The following is a 24,517-nucleotide window of genomic DNA, read 5'->3' as shown; positions in this document are numbered from 1 at the left end:
GAAATAGTTTCTTTTGCTAATCCACATCTGCCTGAGTGTAATTATATGATATATGCTGGTTAAGCACAAAAATTTTGAATAGACAGCTTTTTAATTAGGCATATGCATTGGGTCACAGTAGAATTAAAATGAGTTCTAAAAAATTGATTGTATAAAAATGGCACCTGCTTACTCAACAGATCTGAGTCTTGGCTAAAGTTGCAGACAAGTGTCCATGTCACATCTTTGTGTTGGCCCCTGAAGCAAAGTTCAGAGCCAGTGTGCACAGTCCTTCCGATGATGGGAACAGATTTTAGCCTGAGTTAATCACTCCTACAATGCTGTTTTGTACATTACTGACTCAAATGTGACAAACAGATGATTTATATCTCTTTCTCAGGTTTCAGTAAGAGGAAAATCTAGGGCTGTCTTATGCCAGTTTGAGGCCTGAATGCCTAGGAATACATGTTGGCTTGACCTTTTGTCTGATTTAAATAAATAATAAAAATAAAAATAATTAATGATCAAATAATTAATAATTTTTATTACCCTGATTTTTTCCCCCTGAACCTCAGTTCCCAGAGTTCGCTGAGTGAAAGCAGGATCTGTGGTAAATGGTTACCTGTCAGCTTTGCTGAGTTTGTCACACATGGGTAAAACTTTCTGTATGTGGTGAAGACTGGGAAATGGTTCTTCCATGCCAGTATGAGCAGTGATATTTTAATGGACTATTCAGTGTTCTTGCATACCAGAAAGTGGTCCTGAAACTATTTCTGAGTGCAGAGGCAGCTGACCACTACGTGTCCCAGCAGTTCTTTTGATTTCACTGTGGCTGCTGCAGTACCATCTATGAGAAATTTGGTTTAAAGCTGATAATAAAGTGGTCAGTTTTAAATTTAGTTCTTTCAATCAGTAGCTGTAGTTATTGTATGCATGTACTTCTCCCCAGGTTACCTTCTTGATACATTGTAGCAGTTAATCTAATGTTCCTCTTTAGAAGAAACAAGTAAGGATTTTCTTGGCAGGTATTTTAAGTATTTCAGTACTAATATGCAATAGTTACCTTACACTGCAATCCCCTTTAAGAAGTTGTTATAATTCCAAAATTTTTATTTAAAAATAAGGGTAGTTTTGTATTAACAAAATTAAGGGCCCCCTCCCCCCCTTTTTTTTTAAGACAAATCAGGCTACCATGAACTACAGGACCCTAGGCTTTCTCTTTGGTTTGTAAAAGTCAGGCCATCAGATCTTAGCAGCTAGAGCCAAATAGATTTTACAAGGTACTGTGGCAAGTCAGAGTACAAGAAATCAGAGAATTTCTGTTTATGCAGAACTTTCTGAAACCTCTTACGTCCAAAACATTGCTTGTAGCCATTTGTAATGGAAGTTATTTATTCACACACTGGATTAACACCTATGGCAAGTGGAAGGAAGTTGAATTCAAAGTTGCAGGATGTAGTTTGTCTGCTAGTGTTTAACTAAAGGATCCCTCACACACTAGATGTCTGTACTGCTACTTGTAATTGTATGTGTGAACGTAAAAATGGTTCATTTCTAACAAATCTTTGCTTCTTTCATGACCATCAATCACATGCCGTTGTTATTAAAATTACCCCCATGTTTCATATCTCGGTACTGGAAACGTGCTCTGAATTCATTATTAACAGGCTCCAGTGCCAGCAATCTTGCAGCACTCTGCAGAAAGAGAAGACAAGGTCACTGCTGAGAAGTGACAGAAATATCTGGTAATGACAGTAGAGAGTGTGGGTGGGCAGGTGAAGGGAAAGCTTCAACGATGAAGTAATCATGTATTGCTAGTTCTGAAACTGATGCAAAGTATGCATATGCAGGGTTTAGATTATATGGGTGAGAAATGCAAGTGGGAATAAGCAATGATGGAGAAGTTAACAGAGTTTATGTGGGCTATAAATGCAGCAAAAAATTATGCAGCCCAAGTCCTGCAGAGCTGGTGTGTCCTGTGCTGACTTGCCAGCTGAGTTTTAGCTCCATTGCTATTGGCTTGTGCTGGCTGCAGGGGGGTAGTAGCAGAGCTGTTCTCCACCCCAAATCACAGAGTTCTGTCATATTTTAAGCACATAAACCTAGCACTAAGAGCATGATCAAAAACCTGTCAGAAAGAATGGAGACATTTCTACTAAATTTCGAATGAAGATCTAATCTGCACTTCTTTCTCTGCATTCAGACTTCAAAGTTTAGTGAATCCTAATTGATCATAAGAATGGCAGTCTAGTAGGTAATTCAGTTCTCTGAAGTACAGCTAGAAACCTAAGTGCACAAGAAACAATAAGTAGAAATAAGCAAAATGTTTGTATACAAATAGTGGGAACATAGGTAAGAAAATGGACAAACTTTACCTACTAGTGCAAGATGTTTGCACAGAGAATCTAGGGGTAATAAAAACCTAGCAGAAACAATAACTGGAGTCAACTGAGTAGTACAGGTTATTCAAAAGAGAGGTAAGTAGAGCTGGTAACATTGCCTGAAACGATAGGATAATTTGTGGTGAAACTAGTTATGTCAATAAAACAGATTCTGTTTGGATCAAGTACTTCAAGCATGAAAAAGTTGGGGGTTTTTTTCAGAATTAATGCTTGTGGAAAATCCCCTGGGTGTCAGATTTCATTCTGCAACATTATTGTAGAGAGGAATGTAAAACAGAATCTGTCATTAAAAGATGTTGAAGCTCACAAATTTCTTCACCAGTTACTAATCCAACTAAAGATAATGACAGTATAGATCTGGTTTTTGCTTTGAAATATGTAGATAACAAAATGTAACCTCTAATCAAACATTCAGGCACTGAGTCAATTAACATTACATGACAAAATAAGTAATGGTCAGCAGACTAATAAGCAAAACAAGCTAGTTAAATAAATGAAATATTATGGGGCTTCATGGTTGTTTCTGTGAAGAAGACATCAAATTCCATCAAGTGTAACATATTGTATTGTATCTGATAACAGGGAACTAGGTTCAGCTATCCAGGAAGTCCCCTCCAGACCCATGTTCCTAAATTTGTCAGTTAAATGCAGGAGCCTTAACTAAAGCAGAGGTAACTATAAGACAGTTTGACAAATTTGCTTGCTGTCAGTATTCTTTAACATTCTTCAACTCAATGCTGAATTTAGACATTGAAGAATCTGTTTTTGTGACAGTGTAAATGTTTGAGATGTAGGCCAGGGTATCTGTTGTCTACTGGGTGTCTATCAAACCTGCCAGTTCATCTAGAGAGTCTGATTCAGATGCCTTCTCCATAGATCAGCCCTTCTGGGCTCCCTCATCCCTGAACAGTCTTGAGTAAGATAAGGTTGGTATGGCACGTGTACAGTTTGTACAGGCTAGTGAGGAAGATGAAATTGGAGAGCTATTCTCTGGTAGAGAGGATGTTCACCCTAGAGAAGAGAAGGCTCAGGGGGATTTTACCAATCTACGTAAATACCTGTGCAAAGAAGATGGAGCCAAGCTCTTTCCAGTGGCAAGAAAAGAGGCAATGGGCAAACACTCAAACAAAGGAAGTTTCCTTTGAACATCAGAAAACACTTTCCTACTGGCAGGGTGACTGAGCACTGGCACAGGTTGCCCAGAGAAGATGTGGAGTCTACCTCCTTGGAGGTTTTCAAAAGCCACCTGGACATGATCCTGGGCAACTGGTTCTAAGGGCTACTGATTGAGCAGGGTTTGGACAATATGACCTCTAGAGATCCCTGCCAACCTCAATCATTCTGTGAGCAAGCTCCAGTCATTTTAGTAAATTTAATTCTAAAAGTCAGGCAAAGTTTGATGCTTAATATAAATGTTCTGCATAACTCCAGAGATACCCACTCACTGTGAAACTGTGATTTCTGGAGGCAGACTATGGCTTGCTCAGAAAATCAGACAGGAATTATAAAGTGGATTGCTATCATGCTTGTCCATATGCACCCATTATTATTAGAAGTAGCAGAAGAGAACAGGCAGAAAAGATGCTACAGGGACCTTTAAGGGAGTTTTCCTAAAGAAGAGAGGTTTTGAACTTTGTGTTAGCATTGCACTGGCTCTGTAATGCTCTTAACTTATCTCTCTCTTCCTACCAAATACTGGGTACTTCTCTCTGTGTCAGCAATGAGGAACTCTCAGCCTGGAAAAATGAGTTAGGTTTGGAGAAAGTACAGCCGAGAGATTAATTCAAAGGATTTCTGAAATTAACCCCTTTTTTCCTCTGTCCTCTCTCATGATCTGAAACTCTATCTCCCCAGTGCAACACCATTGTAGCTCCTTTCTTTGAGCTGAACTTACTAACTCATGTCCTTGTGCTCATCACACTTCATTTGTGGCTGTTCATTCTCCGTGTGACAGTACAGCAGGTGGGTCCCAAACAGTCCCACTGTGACTTACAGCTTCAGTGTGTGCCCAGGCGTGCTATTCATGTTATACCTCAGAAACAACAAAGAGCTTTAAAAATATTGATTCAGGAAATCCTGGAGGGTTTTCTGCTGTCCTGTGAGGGATAATGCATGGTTGTTATTTGAAGAAGTTCTTACCCCAGATCTTCTGGTGCTCAGTTTTGCCTGTTTAGTGATTGGGGAAAGGGACTACTTGGCCTGTATGTTTCCTGACTGCACTCCTTTTGCAAAAGCTTTTCACTACAGACCCATATAATGTCAACTAGTTTATGTAATTTTCTGATATGTAGGAATCATATTGATTTAAGTTTTATATCATACCTAATCCTGTCCAAATACTTAAAGTGAAGGGCTGAAAACAGACAACAATTTACTTGCCCAACGCAAAAAATCGCATTTTTCCTTTTGCACCCTGCTAATGTATTGTAAGAGAGGATGAACAAACAGATTGGTCTCCTCCCACCACATAGCTGCATTGCCAGCACTCAGGAAAATAAAGACTGCATGGATTAAAAAGTCGCAAGGTTACTATTAAGGCATAGCTACTGAAACAGGAGCATGCACTGGAGAGCTCTCAGTTCAACAGAAGCAGTCCTGTTGTGAGCAATGTCAGCCTCACTGCTAACGTGGGAGCCAGGGATGAGAATGCAGGTAAGATCTTTCTATACTAGGGCATGAGCAAATCAAGATGAATTGCAGCCATTGCCACAGTAATTTGTATGGTGCATTTTTTCTTTTAAATCTTGACTTTTGAAAACTGCTTTATTTTCAGCTGCTTGAGACAAAAGCATTGGAGTTCTTTCAGCACTGCCTATGAAGTGACATTACTGTTTGTGCTTGTTTTGAAATCTATTTATGCTGCATATTTAAGAAAGCATTTGCAGCTCCTAAGGTTTATGTGTGTATACAATCATTTAAACAAACTTCCTTAGCATTTTTTCCCTAGGCACCCTCTGGAGAAATCTTCCTCTGAATCACAGTTTGTGCATATGCAATTAATTACTGTCAGGCTGTTACACAGACTGATCATGTGGGAATTGACCATTTCATTTTCACATAGAAACAGCCTTTGCCTTTTGCTGTCACTTAGAAACAGCCCTTGCATTGGCATCTTGATGACGCTCTTATCCTCAGTTTGCTTGATTAGATATTTTGATTGAAGTACTTGAAAGACATAATTTCATAAATACGCTTAAAGCAATTCCACCCAAACCACCTCATTCTCCCTAAATCATTCACATTTTATTGCTGAGTTTTTAAATACCTTTAAAAAGCTTTGTGTTGTTATGTGTCAATTTTTGAACTGTGTACCTTGTAGACATCTCACAGTATCCTGGTGATTAATGGTAGGATAATAAAAAAATCTTCACTTAGAAAAATACTTTAACTTCTAGAGTTCTCTAACCAAATATCCTTTTTTTTTCTATAAATATGCAAACTGTTTTATGAAAGTGAAAACTGATTATGGGCCATTAAACTATTCTGAATATTGTTTGTACTGATCACTCATATTTATTTTAATATGCACCTAAGAGTACATAAAAAAATTATTTATGGCTATAAATATATAGATCTATTTTAACACCAAGAAGAATCTTGAAGTTATTTCTGAGCCTTTCAGTAACAGTAGATGGTTGGTGCATGGGCAATATGGAGACCCATAAATAGCCTGTTGACTTAAAGTATTCTGCTTCCATATGCTCAGACTGGTAGCTCTGCTACACGAGACAAGATTTGGAGGTAAAGGTAGTATCTTTGGTTTTATTTGACCAGCTGGTTAGGTGAAAATATTAAACTGATTTTTGTATTTTTGCTTATATTTTTCTAATAAAAAACTATTGAACCTACCTAAAAAAAATTTGTTGTGTCATTGTCCTGAGCCTTTTGGCTACAACAAGATGCCATGAAACATCTCTACGTTATGCCAGATAGATAGGAAATGACAGTAGTAGTTCTGAATGGTTGATGGCAAGTAATCACACTTAACAGAAATGTGTCAATATCATGATCAATGCAAAAAGTGTTTCCTTATGCACATGCATACACAGTCTTGCATTGCTATTCATTGATTCTTAAGTCCTGGAGTACTTACTTTTTTTTCTTTTACTCTTCACCAAACAATGGTATATCTTGACCACACACTCTCCAAATAATCTTTCATTGTACCTTATAAAAAAAGTAATCTATGGAGACTACACTGAAAGGAGTTGGAAAAATAGGGAGGAAATATTAAGAGAAGGTGAATGTCTGGATACATCTAAATTTTCCATCTGTGAGCTTACACAGAAAATAACTGGTATTGTCATTGTGTCTTTGTATTACATTTGCTGCCAGACAAACTTTACTTTTTTGTCTCTCCTATTTGAGTCAGTATGTTGATTGAATTTATCGTATTTTTTTTAGTAGACTTCTATCTCATTTGAAAAAAAATGCACTGCATATACAGCAATTGAAGTTGTCTCATGTTGTCACTGTTTGTTCTTCTCGTTCTAGGTGATGTGATTGTCTATATTAATGAAGTTTGTGTCCTTGGACATACTCACGCAGATGTAGTCAAACTCTTCCAGTCTGTTCCTATTGGTCAGAGTGTCAACTTGGTGCTATGTCGTGGATACCCTTTGCCCTTTGATCCTGAAGATCCTGCCAACAGCATGGTGCCACCCCTTGCAGTAATGGAGAGGCCTCCGGTAGTGGTAAATGGAAGACATAACTATGAAACTTATTTGGAATACATTTCTAGGACTTCTCAGTCTGTTCCAGACGTAACAGATCGACCACCACACTCCTTGCACTCCATTCCAGCAGATAGTCAGCTTGATAGCACATTCCCACCACCTGCCCATGATGATAATGTATCAATGGCTTCTTCTGGGGCCACCCAAGCTGAACTCATGACCTTAACCATTGTGAAAGGGGCCCAGGGCTTTGGCTTCACTATAGCAGACAGTCCTACAGGACAGAGGGTGAAGCAAATTCTAGACATTCAGGGATGTCCTGGTTTGTGTGAAGGTGACCTCATTGTTGAGATCAACCAGCAGAATGTACAGAACCTGAGCCATGCAGAAGTAGTGGATATACTTAAAGAATGTCCTGTTGGAAGTGAAACTTCTTTGATTATCCATAGAGGAGGTAAGTTTGGAAAGTCTGTACAATTACAAAAATGTGTGTAAAAGGTTCTAAACCATAAGACATACATATACTCACTAGATCCTTGTTTGCTAGATTGGAAATTAATTTCCATGTTGTGGGAGGTAACACCATTGGTTCTGGAAAAGCGTGTCTGCAATTGAGTATCCTAGGCAAAATCTTACAGTTTGTTGTACATTCCTTTATGTGTTTTGAGTGTCAATGGTCCCATCTCTGTATAAAGAGTAAAACTAGGGCAGTTCCAGACCTTTCAACCCATAATAGTTTGTGTGGTGTCTGCAGCAAACTCATGTAGTCCCAAAGCAGTGCTGCAAGTTTTAGATATAATTGTATATATTGACTCATTAATGTAGATCAAAATCAGAGCAATCTATTTGCCCTTTACAAGTTACTGGTTTTCCTAAGCCATTTTTCCTCCTTTTCATTCATTGTGAAAACAGTTGTTGGGGTTATTTTCTTTCCTGATAACAGAGATCCATGGTATATATTTCTCTGATTTTAAAAAAGATAGCTTCTAGCAACTTGGTTTTCCTCACCAGCCCAACACAGTAAGTTGGAATGTTCACCATTGGAAGGGGAGAGTCAAGACTTATCTGTAAAGAAGCAATAAGAACAGAAAAAGTGTTAAAAACTTGACAGTGATAAGTTATTTCATAGCTTTTATTACTTTAGCCAAAAAAAATTTCTTTGGTGGTTTGAGGTGGGCAGCCATCATAATTTATTACTACCTGAAGTAAATAATGATTGGATTTTTAAAATTAAAGCTCTTTGTTTCTCTAAAGCATTCATATGTCACTTAATGTACGTTAACTCTGTGCATCAAAAGAAAAAAAAGACAGGATTCTATGCAAAAAGATTCAAAAATACTAACTACTTTCCTTCTGAAGAGTAGAAATTGAGAAGTGAAGCTTTAGTGTTTTCATATGCCAAATGTTTATCCTTACAATACCTAAAAATCCTTAGAATAAGGAATATGGTAACATTATCTCAAATTGCAGAAGTAACAAACATAAGGTGATTCTGGGTGATCTATAGTCACATAATCAATAAAGTATTTTTCATGTATATATATATATAAAAGAATGCTTTACAAGAGACAGAATCTGACATTTCTTTGGAATGAAACCAAATTAGGATGATAATTAAACTGGTATTACTATAGTATACGGACTTGGAGAAAGTTAATGGTTGCAGAGAAGCTATATTCATTGGTATTACATCTGGTTCTCCTTAGTGTCCATTAAGAATCTTGAACAGTGGAGTAAGCAATATTCTTTTTTATTAAGAAGTTGACAAATTAGGGAAAATTTCATAGCCAAAAAAGAGCATAAAGAGGATTAGAAGGGTTAGTGTAACCCCAAAAGGTAGAATTTTATTTTGAAAAAGGCAAGGTAATCACTCTCTAGAGGAAAACAATTTACAACACCAGTCTTCAGAGAGAAGTGGAGTGTGAAATCCAGTATGCTGAACAAGCCTGAGTAATAATAGACATCGAAACAGGTATTTCAGCAATCACTGCAGGACAGTAGCAAAAAAAACCTGAAGCAGCAACATACGCAAGCCCTTGAGGATAATTGCTCTCTCTGAAGAGAATTTCTTCTTAGAGCATTGATTCATGATCAAAACATGATAGTTTAACATTGATCAACATGATAGTTTAACAAGTTCTAGTACATTAACTGAGCTGTGGTTATTTTCTACACATCACTGTGGCAGGTAGGAGATACTACACTGAGCTCAATGCTCAATAAAAGCAGTGTAAATTTACACCCTCTGCTCTTGTCTGAGGCCAAACACTGAGGTACAGGTTGTTCCCCTGGCTCAGCTGACACAACATACTAGGTCCAAATGCAGTAACATTTAACCCTCTGTTGCTGGGGCAGGAGTTGGTTGGTTGCTTTAGAGAATGCAAGGAAGAGAAAGAGAGCATGTTTTGTTCATGGTAGAGCAATGACCAAGACTAAAGCAAATGTTTAGAAGTACTACAGTGTCATTAAACTTAATGGGATGGTACAGAAAAAATGCAAGTTGACTATCATAAATTTTTGTGCATCAGAAATAATGATACCTTAACTCAAGGCTGCAAAACTATGAATTTTTTTTTTTTAAAAAAGGCTCTCTGGTTTGAGTGATTCAAAAGAACTGAAAAAATAGTGTATGAATCAGACCTACTCTACCTAAGAGATGGCTAAATCACAGCTTAACACAAATGTGAGAACTGTTTTAAGATGACAACCAGGATCTCATTTCTTTTTTATTCATATATTCTTAGGAAAAGGGAATCTATGTGACCAAATATACACCTATAATGCAGGTTATTATGTCTATGTTAGTCTTCATGTTTCCTTTTATAGTCTCTGGGCAGAAATACATTTTTCTATGATGTAATTCATGTAATTCCACTGTATATGTTTCGAGTAAGTCAGGTATATCTAGGTATACCTTAGAACTATATTTGCTGCTTGACTCATTATAAAGGGAGTAGAGGATGACTGATTCAGGTGCATGTGTTGATCCAACATGTTATAAATAATAAACAGGTGATAAGATTTGGTCATGTAAGATAATCTGAATACACAACCAAATATTTAGAGAAACCTACTTTGACTCTAAAATATTTAGTCAATGACACCCGTAAAACAAGGCATAATTTCTCATTACTCATGGATCCAATTTTTATTTTATTATCTCTGATTTGTAATGACACTTGAATTATGCCATCCTTTTCCATCATTATCCTGTGCATCCTGTCTTTAATGTCTCATTTTTAAGATTAAGACCAAAGGGCTGTTCCTGCCTGTGGAGGAAGGCTGTGTTTTGCATAAGGTTGTGTGTTGCCTTGTAATGTATTCTGTCTCTGATATGAATATGGCCTGACTGCCCACCTAACTGTGGCAAATCCATTTCTGTAAGTGACTTAATTTCTCTCTCATCCAGCAATCTTATCTACATTGCAGACAAGAAACAGATCAACACTGACTGATTTATTCTCACTATAGGAAAAGGTATCTCATACTGGAAAAAAATACTCCCTTGGATGCACATAGTATGCATGCTATAACATTTTAAAAACATTGTCCCTCAGGCTTAAAAAGGCCAACAGCCAGAGTATGCAGGAGAAGGAAAGGTCTGGATGTTTCAAAAGGATGGAGGGAATAGCAGTACTCAAATTTAAAGAGGCCACTAAGACCTCTCTAACCATCACCAAATAGAGACTCGTCATGGGATACAATCCAGCTGGAGGAAGTCCCACAACTCGTAGTCTACTTGTTTTAAGATTCCAAAAGCAGAAGTAGCAATTTATCTGCATGTTAAAAAAAAATAATAATAGAAACAATATAACTTGTCTATCAAAGAAAATACAAAGCATCTCTTTAGTAGTGGCTAGACATCTTACTGTCTTTCTTTTGTTTATTGGACAAGTTCTTTGCTAAGTAGACGCACCATAATAGTTCAGTTTCTTTACATCTGTTTTTGCTGAACAGCTGTATTGTTTCCATTGATTACTATAAGCTGACAGATATGTTTGTACTGAAAAAAAACCCTAAAATTATTGGAAAAGGTAGTGGAAAATTGTTACCTAAAAAAATAAAAGGAAAAAATTAATATTAAAAAAAAAAAGAAAATAACACCCAAAGAGATTTACTCCTTTCCAGTTTTGGTTCAGGCTTTATGCTTTATCCTCAGCTTCTGCAGTAGATTTCATTGAGTGTAGGCTGCTGAAATAGTGTGGAAGAGCTCTCAAAAATCAGTCTTTCTACTGTAGATAGAGCATAAATTCTGAATTAGTCCACTACTACTGAAAACCAGCACTTAGTGGTTGAAGTGGTATGTAGCAAAATTATGTAGAGCAAAATATTCAATAATGAGGACTTCAAAAACTTGGTTTGGCATGTTCTACTAAATGAGCTATCCAAGTATTTGACATACGCCATCTTTTTTGGAAAATACCTTTGAAATATATGAACCTATAGACAGCAGCCCAGCTCCAGAAGTGTTCCTGTCTAAAAAAGAACTGACAGATTCCAAAGTAAACTCATCAAAACTATGTCTGAAATAGTGTTGTAAAGGAAACCTGCAGACAACCCAGGACTGAGTCATGAAGTTATGGCAACTCATAACAGGTGTTGAGAGTGAAACATTAAATGCAAAAAGTGGGAGACTGACAAAATTCCTACATCAGATGGCTATTTTGTAATCATTGAATCAGAGAATGGTAGAATCCAAATTGGCTCTGAGAAACTGAGGCTGTTGGTACGAAATTGAGCCAGAGAACTGGCACACTGTCCACACTGTTTAATTGTTAGCCCAGTCCTGGTGTGGGACTGGACTGTCAGCAGCCGGTGTCACTGTGACACAGCATGGGAAATAGTGAGGGCCACATGCAATGCACAAACAGACAAGAGGAGGAGGGAGAATTTAACTGTATAGTTGTAAATTGTGTGAATAAAAGGAAGGTAAATTATCTTTCTCAGATATTGTATAAATCTCAGTAGAAGTGTGTAACTCCTTAAAATCACTAACAGGTACCAGTACATCACACAGCATCAGCAATTTCAAAAACAGGCAGAAATTTCACCAAAAAAATCTCTGAATATTCTAGTGAAAAAAACTAACCCCTCAAAATAAGCAGACTTCAGTGGAAGAAACCCTCCGTTCTCAGTACCCTTTCCATGGACTTATTTCAGATTTGCCAGCTTTGCCTTTCTACCATAGAGATGAGATGGTTTTTAAAATTTTTTTCCAGGATTGCTATGTGTTTCAGTTCCTCTGGTCAGGAGAGCTTTTGGTTCTTTATCTCCAGGTTGTTCTCTCTTTGGAAAGCTTCACAAGATAAAGCTGAGGCAGCACTCTCACCCTGCTGGCACTAGTCTGGCACAGGAAATTCTGGTCTCTTGGTTCCATGAGCTGAGACCACCACTGAGGTCTCTGTAGCTTTTACTCTCATTCTGCAGTTCTTCATTCAAAATATTACCAGCGTACCTGTTGCAAACTGGAGACCCTGTATCTCATGGCTTGCTCATCCCCAGTTCAGGACTTTCTAGTCAAAAGTCCTGAGGGTTTAAAGAAATTAAATTCTTGGAAGTATGTTGTAGGCTTTTGATTTGGGACTTAGGAAGGTTTTCCATCATCCTGCTGTCTCTACTGTTTTACATCCCTGAGTCATTGGCAAATTTTTCCTTTCCAGTCACTTCCTAAAGGAACCCAAACGTAAATAAATTGCTTTGTATGGATACTGCAAATTAACAGCGGTCTGTTCATACTTGCCTTGTTCATGAAGTTATACTTCTTTTGTTGTTTCTGAGAGGAGATTTTGGGACATACAAGGTCTCATATCTCTCCTGCTTCCCGATATACTTTCTCCTCTCCAGATGTTCACTTCAACTGTACATTTGCTCCTGATCCATTTTCTCCTATTTCCTGAAAGTAGTCCAATGTTGAAAGGAATACTTGGCAATATCTGCATTTTTAGCCCTCCTGTATTATTAAATGGCACATATATCTCTTGTTTGTGAGCTTAAGGGACATTTGATCACACAAAGGGAATGTGCATATGAATCTAATAGTGAACCACTGACCCATTTGAAGTGAACCATGTGATCCATGGATACCTAGAAGTTAGAGACACGAATGCCCTCTGTTGAACATGCTGCTGACATCACCCTCTTACAATTTTCTCTTTCCAATTTCCCACACCATTTTGCCTTGCCATCCCTCTAAGCACTCTGTTGTTCCTGGGTCCATCTGCTTTAAAAATGATGGAAAACAAAGGTTCATAGCTGACCTTTCTCCTTTCCATCTCAAAATTATGAGCGTTTTTTATGACATCATAAATTCAACAGTTTCCTCAGCATGATTTCTCTGTAAACATATTCTTCTCATGCTGGCTTTTGAGTTGTTTCCTCTTTTTTTGTGCTCATTTTTGTTGCTACTTTTAGCTAGTAAGGCCAAAAACATTTAATGTTCAAAAATATTGTGAGTCATGCTATATTGTCCACTTCACTGACTTTTCTGTTAGATGTTATGTTGCCATTTTCCCCACTCCCAGACATGGACACTTGTCCCTTCCTACCTTCCCTACACAGAAATTGTATTTTGCGCAAAATAGTTTCCTAACAGCCTTGTGAGAAGGGCAGTTCTCTTTCCTTTGTTAATTCCAGAAATAAAATCTCTGAAAGATTTTTAGAAAATACTGTTAACATGCAAAAAAAGTTGCCGTTACATTAACAAAAATCCTGAAGCACTGCTTTCCTGACTCATTTTTACAAGGAATGTCTCACCTTGCAGAGTATCATATTTTTAGCTGTGCGATACGTACTCTCCTAGTAACCTTCCAATTATTTACATCCTTTTTGCCCTACATATTGAGACTGTTTTATACTTTGGGTTAACTTGTGATATTTTTAAGCATCTTGTGGCAATTATCTGGCATAAAATCTATTTCAATAAATATTACACATGTTATAGCAGGTAAACTAAAAATTAAGTTACATATATAGCCTTGTTTGTGAAGGGATTCAATCTAAACCGTTTTAGTGAGAGAAATTGTAACCTTTCAGTAACACAGGGAATGACAAATTTGAACAGGAGGAGTTAGGGCAGGAGACCAGTTATCCTAAAATTTGCACTAATGAAACTTTCATATCTTTTCTTGTATAGCTCTGATTAGCAGTGAAACAGTGTGCAATTGCTTCCATATTTCTGAATAAAAGACAAAGAAACCATAGACCTCCTTAATGAATATGGATTCCTGAAAAAATAGACATCAATAATAGTTAGTAGCTGTTACACTGTATTACTGGAAGTAGTATTAATTGCATTGTGTTTCAAAGTGGTAGTGCTATCGTTTTGCTGCCTCTTCCTTATTAATGTTTGTGCACTGTGTGGTACATTTGTGGATAATTTTGCGAAGCATTAGTTAAACCCTTTTTACATATATTACACAGAAGGTTTTTAATGACTATTGGAAAGCATTTTGTTTCAAAAGTGCTTTTATCACTGGTGAAACTGTTTTCTGATGTAGGCTTATATGGTCTGTGTGAAATTCGAACAGTGCTTCTAGTAAAACTTGGGGACACTTCTCCTAGGGATGTATGTGCCTAACTCTTGCTGACATTAGGAGGAGTTAGTTTGCACGCTGGAGAAATAGGTCCCTGCAGAAAACCTTTTAGCAAAAAGAAACACAAGTGTATAATATGTATAGACACATATTGTCATCATTGCATGCCATAAGGAGGTAACTACCATTTACTACTCCAGTGGCAATTCTGCCATTACATTCTTATACCCAGGAGGCTACAAACAGTGAACAGTCAGACATTATAGTTACTATAGGACTACAAAGAGACTTACTGTGCATGTAGGATTTGTGCAGAGCTGCAGGAACTCTGCCTTCAGGACAGGCTTGTCTCTCTTGAGGAGTATGGGGCACATTATTGTCTGATAGCTACAGCCCACATCACTGCTAGAACCCAAGAGCTCCATTGGCAGTACTGCAGACTGGTTTCAGTCTTACTAATATTAGTGAATGAATTCATGCAAATTGAAGAATAGTTTGTTTGAGAAAACAGACTATTTTGCTTGTCTGGCTTGGAATCTGGCCAGGCCAGAGAAGTTTCTCCTCTGTACTTGCAAGCCGTATTATGAGCAAACTTAATGGTATTATCTTGGACTGTACATCTCAGTGAAAGATGACATCTTTTGAAGCCAAATACTTCCCAAGCATGGTATGTGGGAAAACCTGCTGCAATACTGAGAGATGAAGAAACGGGGCTTTTTCCCAGTCACCCATAGTCTAGTTTCTGAGTGAATCTCACCTTCCTCAGAGGAGATTTGGGAGATCTCAGCCTAAGGATGGAGAACTACAGAGCTGGACTCTAAAAAAGTACCTCACTACCTGTGCTTGTGTACTGAGGCGTGTCTAAAGTTTAGTCTAAATGTGTTGAACAATGTTTTTGTTGGTTCAGTATAATGTAATGTCCTATTAAACAGCATTTGTTGGGCTTCCAAATCTGTTGTCAAAGTACGTTGTGTAGACGTTGTGATGTGGTGATTTGTAAAATAGTGCAATATTTTATAGTAATAAAGTAAGCTAATACACTATGAAACAAGTGACTACATTATCTATTGTGCTACAGACTTGAGACACAGCACTGGGGAGATGGGAAGGTGTGCTTTTCAGGCACTTCCTAAGCCACAAAACTCTCATTGCCCTTATGGTTTGCATATCCAGTAAAAATACAGAAACTAAATTAGTTTTCTAAATGAGGTATTAATCCCTGTACAATTCTTTGAGCAATTTTCATTTAAATTCTTAAAAAGAGAAGGAGGGCTTTAACAATTGCTATGCTTGCCCTCTGATTCATGCTCAATGGGGGTTTTTTTTATTTTTTTATAAACCAAGATTACAATATTTATTAAATACAACACTGTCCTTCTCAGGAAGCCTTTGGGTGACTCATAATTCAAACACAATCAAAACCAGCACCAGGATACATACCCCTTTGTTGTGTCACCTTCAGTTTACAGTGAAAAAAAAAGGATATGGAAGCTAAAGCTGCCAGGCACAAATTCTGGAAGTTGACTCCGAAGTATGTCCAAGCAGATTTCTAAAGGAAGTAAATTGCTTTCCAAAGCCAGATTTTTCATAACTGGGAACAGTATTTCAGCATAGAAGAAACATACTGTGCAGTGTTCCTGTTTGGTAAATGAGAGAAATCTTGACTTCTATTTGTTTGGTACCTTTTATTCCCATAAGCTAAAAGAAGGCAAGCTTTCTTTACACACATTACATAAGGGTCACCTTATTTTTAGTGTATATTTCAGTTGGGTGCAAATTATACTCAATGGACTTTTTAGAATATTTTTTCTATAATGTAAGCATTTTTAATTGCATTTCACATGTTCTAGATAGAGCACTTCTAAAAATTCTCAGATCATTAGAAGAATCCTCCATATGCATGAATACAAGCACAGGTGCAAAATCTTTGAATGAGAAAATGTTTTAATGATCTTTACATTCATTTTATCAATTAATCTCCATTTCTATAATTAGGGTTTTTCATAGCAGAAAATTTACTAATATTTTAAATTGATAAACAATGATGACGATAGTAATAGTAGTAGTAATAATGTTGATAGTAATACTATTTTTCTTAAAGAATTTTTAAAAAATCAGTAAGTAGTACTCCAGGGGTTCGTTGACATCATAGAAAAGATTTGCTGATTATGGGAATACCACAGTATTCTCTATATTTTAATAGTTAAACTAAATTCACTTATCAATACGAAGTCAACATCTCTTTCTTACTACCCATGCATAACTTCTGTATTTTAACTTGTTCTCAATAAATATGATTATTTTTGGCATCTAGGGCCAAGCAGTGCCTCTCTACTGCAGTATAAACCCTATCATATCTCTGAAGTACAGCAAAAGACACCTTAATATGCTCCTTAAGGGTAAAAAAGAATGACCAGTTGAGAAACTGCAAATATGATCCTAGTGGGATAGTGTATCAGAAGATACGGCTTCTCTTTTGCATCAATCTTAAGCCTTGCACTATTTAACATCTCATGTTCTCTGGAATAAGTATCAGGAAGTACTTAGTGAAAGTGGAAAGATTATAGCAGATCATCCAGCTGTATAACCAAAATGCAGCATGATTACATCAATGGAAGTTCCTAGAGCCGCCCAGAGAGAATTCTGGATAAAATTCCATCAGGCTTTCATCTGTGGCCAGTGAGAGCCAACAAATGTGGTAAAGTCAAAGATGGTCAGCTCCATCCAATTTCTGCCCTTCTTCATTAGCTTGTTCCATGTTTTACCCAGTCTTTTCTCAGTCTGAATGTTTATTGCTTGTCATTCTGGCTCCATTTTCCTTCATTTGGCAATTCAGAGAAGATGCCATTCTTGAATGTCAGCCCAGTCTTTGAACTTAGCCTTGCTTTGAGCAAGAGCTTGGCCTAGCTGAAATCCAACTGTCCCTTCCAAGCTAAAGACTTAGAATATTCTATGGTTCTCCATATTTCTCACATTTGGGGTCCCAGGGTGCTAAAAGAGAGAGTCTCTCATTGAACTAATCACCATCTGGATAATTTTAAACTCCTTCCACAGTACTTCTGAGAGAGAAAGAGAAGCTTTTTAATCTTGTCTCCTTATTACACCATATTGAATATATATTTCTTTATATAGGAAAGTTATTTAGAAGTCAATGCAAACAGGAAGAATGGTGGCATGCTTTTTGATTTCAGCTTGCCAGATGTGTTCCTTGAGATTACATACACAACAAATTATTCTCACACTGTAATTGAAAGCTAATGCAGTCTTTATTTACTTATTATGTAGCATTTCTGAGAGATCTCAGTGGCTTGTGGGGTTGGCTCTAAATCAGAAACATCTGGAGAGTCTGATCCAGCTAACATTCACTGCATAAGCACCAACTAGAATGATTATTTCTACTGAAGTTAATCTTAAATAAGCAAGAGGTTTATCTCATAACTTGTTTATTGCATATCAGACTTTTAACTTTATAAAGGTCTTTATCCTAATAGCATCACATTAGGATGCACTGTACTGAAAAAGAACCATCTATATACAGCTTCAGTCAAAATGGTCTTTTTTAAGCATTCATTTCACAGTGATTAATTGATTCTACATTTTTTTACATGTCACTAAACGGAAATAAGCTGAAAATCTTTTACATGCAACATCCCTCAACCTTTCTTCCCAGTCTTGCCTTGCAACACATATAGCCTCGTTCTCCTCAGCACTTGTTGTCAGGGATCCTGAGCAGGCAGCAACAGTGAATCTTTCCTCATCTGTACTGGGCAGCAAGCGGGGATCCTTTTTGATGAGGAAAACAGGCATCTCTATGGTGCCAGTCAGCTACTGTAAACATCTAAAGTGACTGAAATCAATAGTCTTCTAAAAGAACCTGTTCTCTCCTGTTGAGTATTAAAGTTTTTAAAAATTCACCTAACATTTCACATTTAAATTTCTACTCACTTTTGGTCAGATGAATCCCAACTTAACCATAAAATATTTAGATTTCTAGTCTACATGGCTCAAAATATTTACCCCTACAGCCAGTGGTGGAAAATAAGCACCTGAAGAGGATTACTTAAATCATTTTATTCAGTCATTGCCTGGGCAGCTTGTTCTCTCAGTTTTCCCATTACGCTCCATGGACTAGAGAGAAGTCTGGATGAGAACTTTAGGTTAACTGACCAGCCAGATAAACAAGGGTGCATGAGATGAGTCCTGCCCACACACCAGAGGCAAGCATAGTTAATAATCAAAGTTATTAGAAAAACTCTGCATGATCACAAAAGCTGAAATCTATCTCATGCACTCAGGCTAAATATGGAATCCCATTTATGCTACTACAGAAAACTGCCTGAATTTCTTTATAAAAGTGAAGTTAGAAATGTAGACTACAGAAAATAATTTGTATTAAATATATATTAATATCTTTATTAATACTTCAAGTTTTATTATAAAATTTAATTGCTTTTATATAATGGACTTCTGTAAGTCTTTACATGCAACAACTCACTCCTTACCTAAAAATGGAAACAAGTAAAATTAGTATGGCTTACATTGGATTGAAAAGTTGCTTCACCTATCAATCTTTTAACATAATTGTAAGAAGGAAATCAGTGAGGGAATTTATTTTTAATGAACTATCTCTAGGAAAAGTTCTTGGCTTCTGACTAAATGCACTTTCTTTGGAAATCCTGTAGAAAACATAAAATCAATACTGATAAACTTTGCAGCTGGCAGAGAGTTTGGTCCACGTCATTGAACAGAAAAGCCATTACTGATAAAGAGCAATGTGGAATGCTTAATAAATTAAGCATCAGCAAACAGGAAATGTTTTTATCCAGTCATTGCAAATTAATTCCTGAAAGAGAGTAAGGAATGCAACCCAAACTTGTAAAAGTGCTTTTGAATCATTATGTATAATCACCTAAGCATAGCAACAAAATGAAGAAGGCAGATTCAGAACAACTTCTTAAAACTAAAGGTTTTGTTTATATTTTTCTTAGTAAGATGCCATTGGTAAACTATTTTATTGCACTTATTATTAATGTTAAGAAAACCAATGAGCTCCTGTTCCAGATAGTCTTTCCCTGCTTCTTCCATCTTATTTTTTCAATTTTTCCCATTTGCTTCAAAGTTACTTCGTGTCACTTCCATATACTATGCAATGATCAAGCATCTTGTAGAAGTCTTATCTTTAACTAAAGTTTCTCTTTTATTCAGACCTGAAATATGGGATTTCTATAGGATTTTCCATACAGTTCTTCATTAGCTAAAGTAATGGCTTATTCAGTTGTCCATGTGCAAGGTAGATGGAAAGATGTTTCCTTACTACCCAGCTCCTATAGTACGACTCATTTCCTGTGCAGATAACTAGGCATATAATTTCAGAATTTATTTCCTGTAGTACTCTTGCAATTAGTTGTTCATTAAAAGCTTGTAGAAATGAAAGAAAATGACTTTGCTTGGGAAAAGTACTCCAAAACAGAGCTGAAAGTATAGAAACCAGCTAGTGAAGAATTAGACATTTAAGAGAAGATGTTTTGGGTCACATAAAGAGTACTGGTAGGAGTCGTGTTGTTGGATGATCCTTTTTTCAGCAGATAGGAGGCACAGTCCCTGACTTACAGCTCTCTGGGTATCAGTCTACTAGCTATAAAACTGCTTCAAAGACATTTGTGGTTGCCATGAGTAAATATTTACCTGAAACAGCTGCAGCCATCCTGTGTGTCAAGCAGGTAACAGCAGTCTGATGGAGAGATCTCTTTGGTTTTGTCCAGGTGTGTAGGCTGCCTTTGTTCCTCTGAAAGTGCCTGAGTTAGTCAGGTCCTTCTGCAGTGAAGACACCCCTCCTTCCTGAGGTCCTGATGGAGAGAGATTTCCAATGGTTGTGGGTTCTGAGCAAGTGGAAGAAGGGTCAGGGCAGAGAGCTGGAGATCTGCAGCCTAATCCAGCAACCTGCTGAGAGGAGCAAAGAGCAGACACATGGGCTGCAGAGGGAATGGGGTGAAAATCTTCTGGGGACAAGCAGGGAGTACACAGAGCTTTTTATAACTCAGGGAGTCATCAATTCCACTGGGAACAAGGACCTCTAATGTAGGGACACCGTGAGCAGGGCAAGCTGTTCAGAAGTTTCTTTGATTTCTATATACTCCATTTAATGACTTTACATCTTCCCTATTTGAAAACATATGTATCTTAGTGCTATTATGATAAAGCTCAGTGGTTTGGGTTTTTTTTTTTGGTTATATATATGACCAAGCCTTTGGAACTGTTATGAGTCTAGGCAGATCAAAGATAAAATCTTTGGCCAGCCTGGGATCCAGCTCATGTGGGAAGAAAACACCAAATCAAAACCTCCTATATTGCCACAAAATAGAAAGTAATTTCTTCACCAGTTTGATATATCCTTCACCTTGCAGCTTAAAGGCTTGAATTCTGGGACTAAGAACTGAAGTTGCTTCTCCTTATGAACTGATAATCATTTCTGTGGCTATGTAATTGTGAGTTAGTAATGAAGAAACAAAACTCACACAGAAATTCTAGGGATTTCAGAGATTTTTATAGAAAATTGCAGCAGTTTTACAATTTGGGGTGATAAAGACAGAAATAATATGCATTATTATAATTATGAAGTCAGAAAAAAAGAGACCCAAATTGAAATATACTGCTATCACTTTCTCCTTTGCTACTTAAAGCTATGAAATTTATATTTGGTAAAAAAACAAAGATGTCAAAGAAATAAAAAATAAGTAATAGTGGTTTAGAATGCAATATAATAAATAAGAAAATAATCATTTTGTGTATTGAAAATAATATTGCTAATTAAAACAAGCAAATTTAGGAAAGAAAAATAATGCCTCTGAAATTTTGCAGATAGGGGATCAGGCTTAGTCTGTAGAGAGTGAGTATTAATGCTGAAGTACTCAAAAGCTTTCTATTTTTTGCTCCTCTCTGTTGTCTGAAAGATAAAGAACTGCAGTATAACAACATACATACTTTTGTCACTAAATTTAAATGCATCTATTGCAGAGTACTGGTGTAGAATTGCAGTTCAGTTACATTTCTAACTTGTTCCTACTAGGAAAGAGATGAATAAAAATTCATGACTTGTGTTTCTACAGAGGTACCCATTTTTATTCATTAATATGTGATAGCTACTTGCACACTGGTTTGGTTTTTTTCAGTTTGCCTCAACAGTAAGTAAAATTTAACAGATTAAGGAGAATTATTGGTATTTGCCGTGTCTCCCATTTAAGGTCTCTTTGTATGGCAGAACACAAAATTTTCAGAACATTCCTCAGGGAAAAAATTGTTCAGTGGAGGATCTGAAAATAATTTTGTTTGTCTTCTCTTGCATATTGATTTTATTTTCGAATGGCAGCAAAAAATTTCTGAATTACTAACTTCTGAGTAGATGGAAATATAATTTTTTTTTAAATTAGAATGGGTTTGTAATTTGTTTCCTCTATCCTATCAGTCCTAAACAATTTTTTAAAATTCACCAAAGAGAACGTCCACTGAGAAATAGAGCAACTTAATCTAGAACTGTCAGTTGCCTGATGAATCAAAAACTTTTTGATGGTATAAGAAGCAAAGGCCTGTTTATAATAGGGTAAATTACTTCATTCTCCATGTTATCAGGGACATCTAATATTTAGTGCTTGCTAAATATTAGATGATCCTGCTAAAGGCTAGATGGTCAGCAGGTATTTTTTCTAGAACTGGAATAGAAATTTCATCTGAGATCCAATTTATTATGTTTTTTTACCCGTTAAATGTTCAATACATTCTGGAAATGCAGATGCTTTTCACAAAAATGGCTTTAGACAATTACCATTAACCAATGAAAACTCCCTTTGCTAAAAGTCTCTAATTAGAATTAACCTTCTCCTTCCTCTTCCCCTGAAGTAGACCCTTTGTTGTTGATCCCTATGACATGAATTATACTCAAGGGGAAATTTCCTCTACGAACTATTTGCTATCCTATCTGATTGGGATTATACACCAGTAATCCTGTATGATGACTGGGTAAAGAGCATACAGATCTACACTTAGTGTCTTTTTATTTATCTATTCTTTGGGGAAACCCAAGGAGAAAGTATGATGACCACTGCAGATTAATTGTGCTGTTCATCCAGATTCCTTCAGCCAGCTATGTTCTTCAGGCATAAATTCAGTGGTTTTGTCTTGTGATCAAATGGGGATACTGAGGTATAAGGGTAAACTGAGGAAGAAGATATTTTACAGATCCAAAGGCTACATCCAAGTTTGTTTTCTTACGCAGTAAGTTCTGATTTTAAATAAGGAGGGACATACATGCTATGTACCCTAGCATGTCTTTCTAAAAATGCTAATTTTTAAGGTCCACAAGGTGCTTCACGGTTGTCAGCACCATAATCTCCTCTGTTTAACTTGTCATGTTTATGTACTGTTCCAATTTTCTCAGTATTGAGGGGTTTATTTCCATTATGTTGGACAGATCATCTAACTCTCAAGTCTGAAACCAATTTATGTTCCTCTGAGAGACGGAGCACTGTCACAGGGAAAGAAACTATTCACAGTTTTCTTCCTTTTCCTTGTAATATATTCATTTAATACTTATCACTTCCCAACTATCTTGTCAGGATCCTTTTTCAGCATCATTTTTTAGTGTTCTGTTCATTAACTTTTTAAAGTACTGCACAGGACTACATGTGACCAGCACATAATCTAAACATCATAAAATTCACATCAATACTGTTCTTCTCTCATTAGACTTCAGGACACAGCTGTTCTTTATGTTAATTGCTCAACTCCAAACTTTCAGGAATTCATAAAAAACTGACGTTTCTTAATGGTTTTTTGCAATCCAGGTCATCTTGATCAATTTATCATGCTTTATACTCTTCAGTGTTCTGTACTGCAATAATATCATGCCCATCGATCATTATTACTCTCTCATTTTTTTCTTTCAGGCTCCTGTGGTCTTATGCTAAACCTTCTGAACTTCATGTCATCTTAACCAGTATAATTTAGATCACTAAAATTATCAGCAAAGCTTTTACTAATTCAGTTTTGTTCTTCTTGATAAGTAAGTTGTATACTGAGAGTTACGTCCTGAGTGGGAATGGGAAAGCAAAGACATTTATCTCTACTGAGTACGTGTCAGTGTGGACAGTATCAAATCTTCAGCAGCTCAAAGCAAAGTGACTACCTGGAGGTTCAACCAGGGAACTGCAAATTTAGATTCTTCTTTTCACAGTTTTGTTAACCTTTCTACATGGGCATTACACTAACATTCCTTGCCAAGTATTCTTCTTTTCAACACTAAATATTGTATTTTTACATCCAAGGCTTAATCATGTAAACCCTGGCTCTTGTGGTAAACCTTGTGGCTCTTGTTTCTCCAGTTAGTCTTCTCTTTCACAGTCTCCAACTGTTTGTCAATCTTTTTGTTCTACCTGAATCCGTATAGCCATCAATAAACTCATCTGTCAAGTTGGTGTGAAGGAGCAGGAAATTGGAAATTAATTATTACTTTGAATAACATCTGGATCCAAAGCATGAAATAAGCATGCTATTGCTTATCCCAGCTTTCACCACTGTGGCAAAGTGGCATGATTACCTTTTTATTATGTTGCCATTGAGTGTTTGTCATTCCGCCATGTGGTATGAAAATGAGCCAGTTATGGTCAACACACCTGAGCTCCTAACGCTTCCCATTGCATCCCACAGAACAGATTTCAAAGGCAACTCAATAAAATTTAAAACCATGCGGACAGCTTGATTCATATGAAACACAAAATACTGAAGTTACTACGATGTAATTTAATAATGACAAGCAGTCAGAGGAAGCCAGGAGGTTCTCTAAGTCTCTCTAAGTAACTAAACTTATTTGTTGCTTTATGATGAACTTTTGTCCAGTGCTCCCAAATCGCAGAGAAATCAGGAGGAGTGAGACTCT

The 24,517-nt window shown here is 36.8% G+C and overlaps 1 protein-coding gene across 13 annotated transcripts in view; it reads left to right on the top strand.

The window, feature by feature from the left end:
- Positions 1-24,517, top strand: part of MAGI2 (membrane associated guanylate kinase, WW and PDZ domain containing 2) — a 727,751-nt gene that overhangs the window by 599,672 nt on the left and 103,562 nt on the right. For 12 of the 13 annotated variants that reach the window (XM_048300656.1, XM_048300645.1, XM_048300648.1 and 9 more), the window contains one exon: positions 6,876-7,511. The exons of the other annotated variant lie outside the window; for it this stretch is intronic. In XM_048300656.1, coding sequence (XP_048156613.1) covers positions 6,876-7,511 — 636 coding nt within the window. The remainder of the gene's footprint in view (positions 1-6,875; positions 7,512-24,517) is intronic. 13 annotated transcript variants of the gene reach the window in all.

This window comes from Corvus hawaiiensis, chromosome 4 (assembly GCF_020740725.1).
Source record: "Corvus hawaiiensis isolate bCorHaw1 chromosome 4, bCorHaw1.pri.cur, whole genome shotgun sequence".
Lineage (NCBI taxonomy): Eukaryota > Metazoa > Chordata > Aves > Passeriformes > Corvidae > Corvus > Corvus hawaiiensis.
Note: the sequence above shows the minus strand (reverse complement) of the source record. Positions and strands in the feature narration are given on the sequence as shown.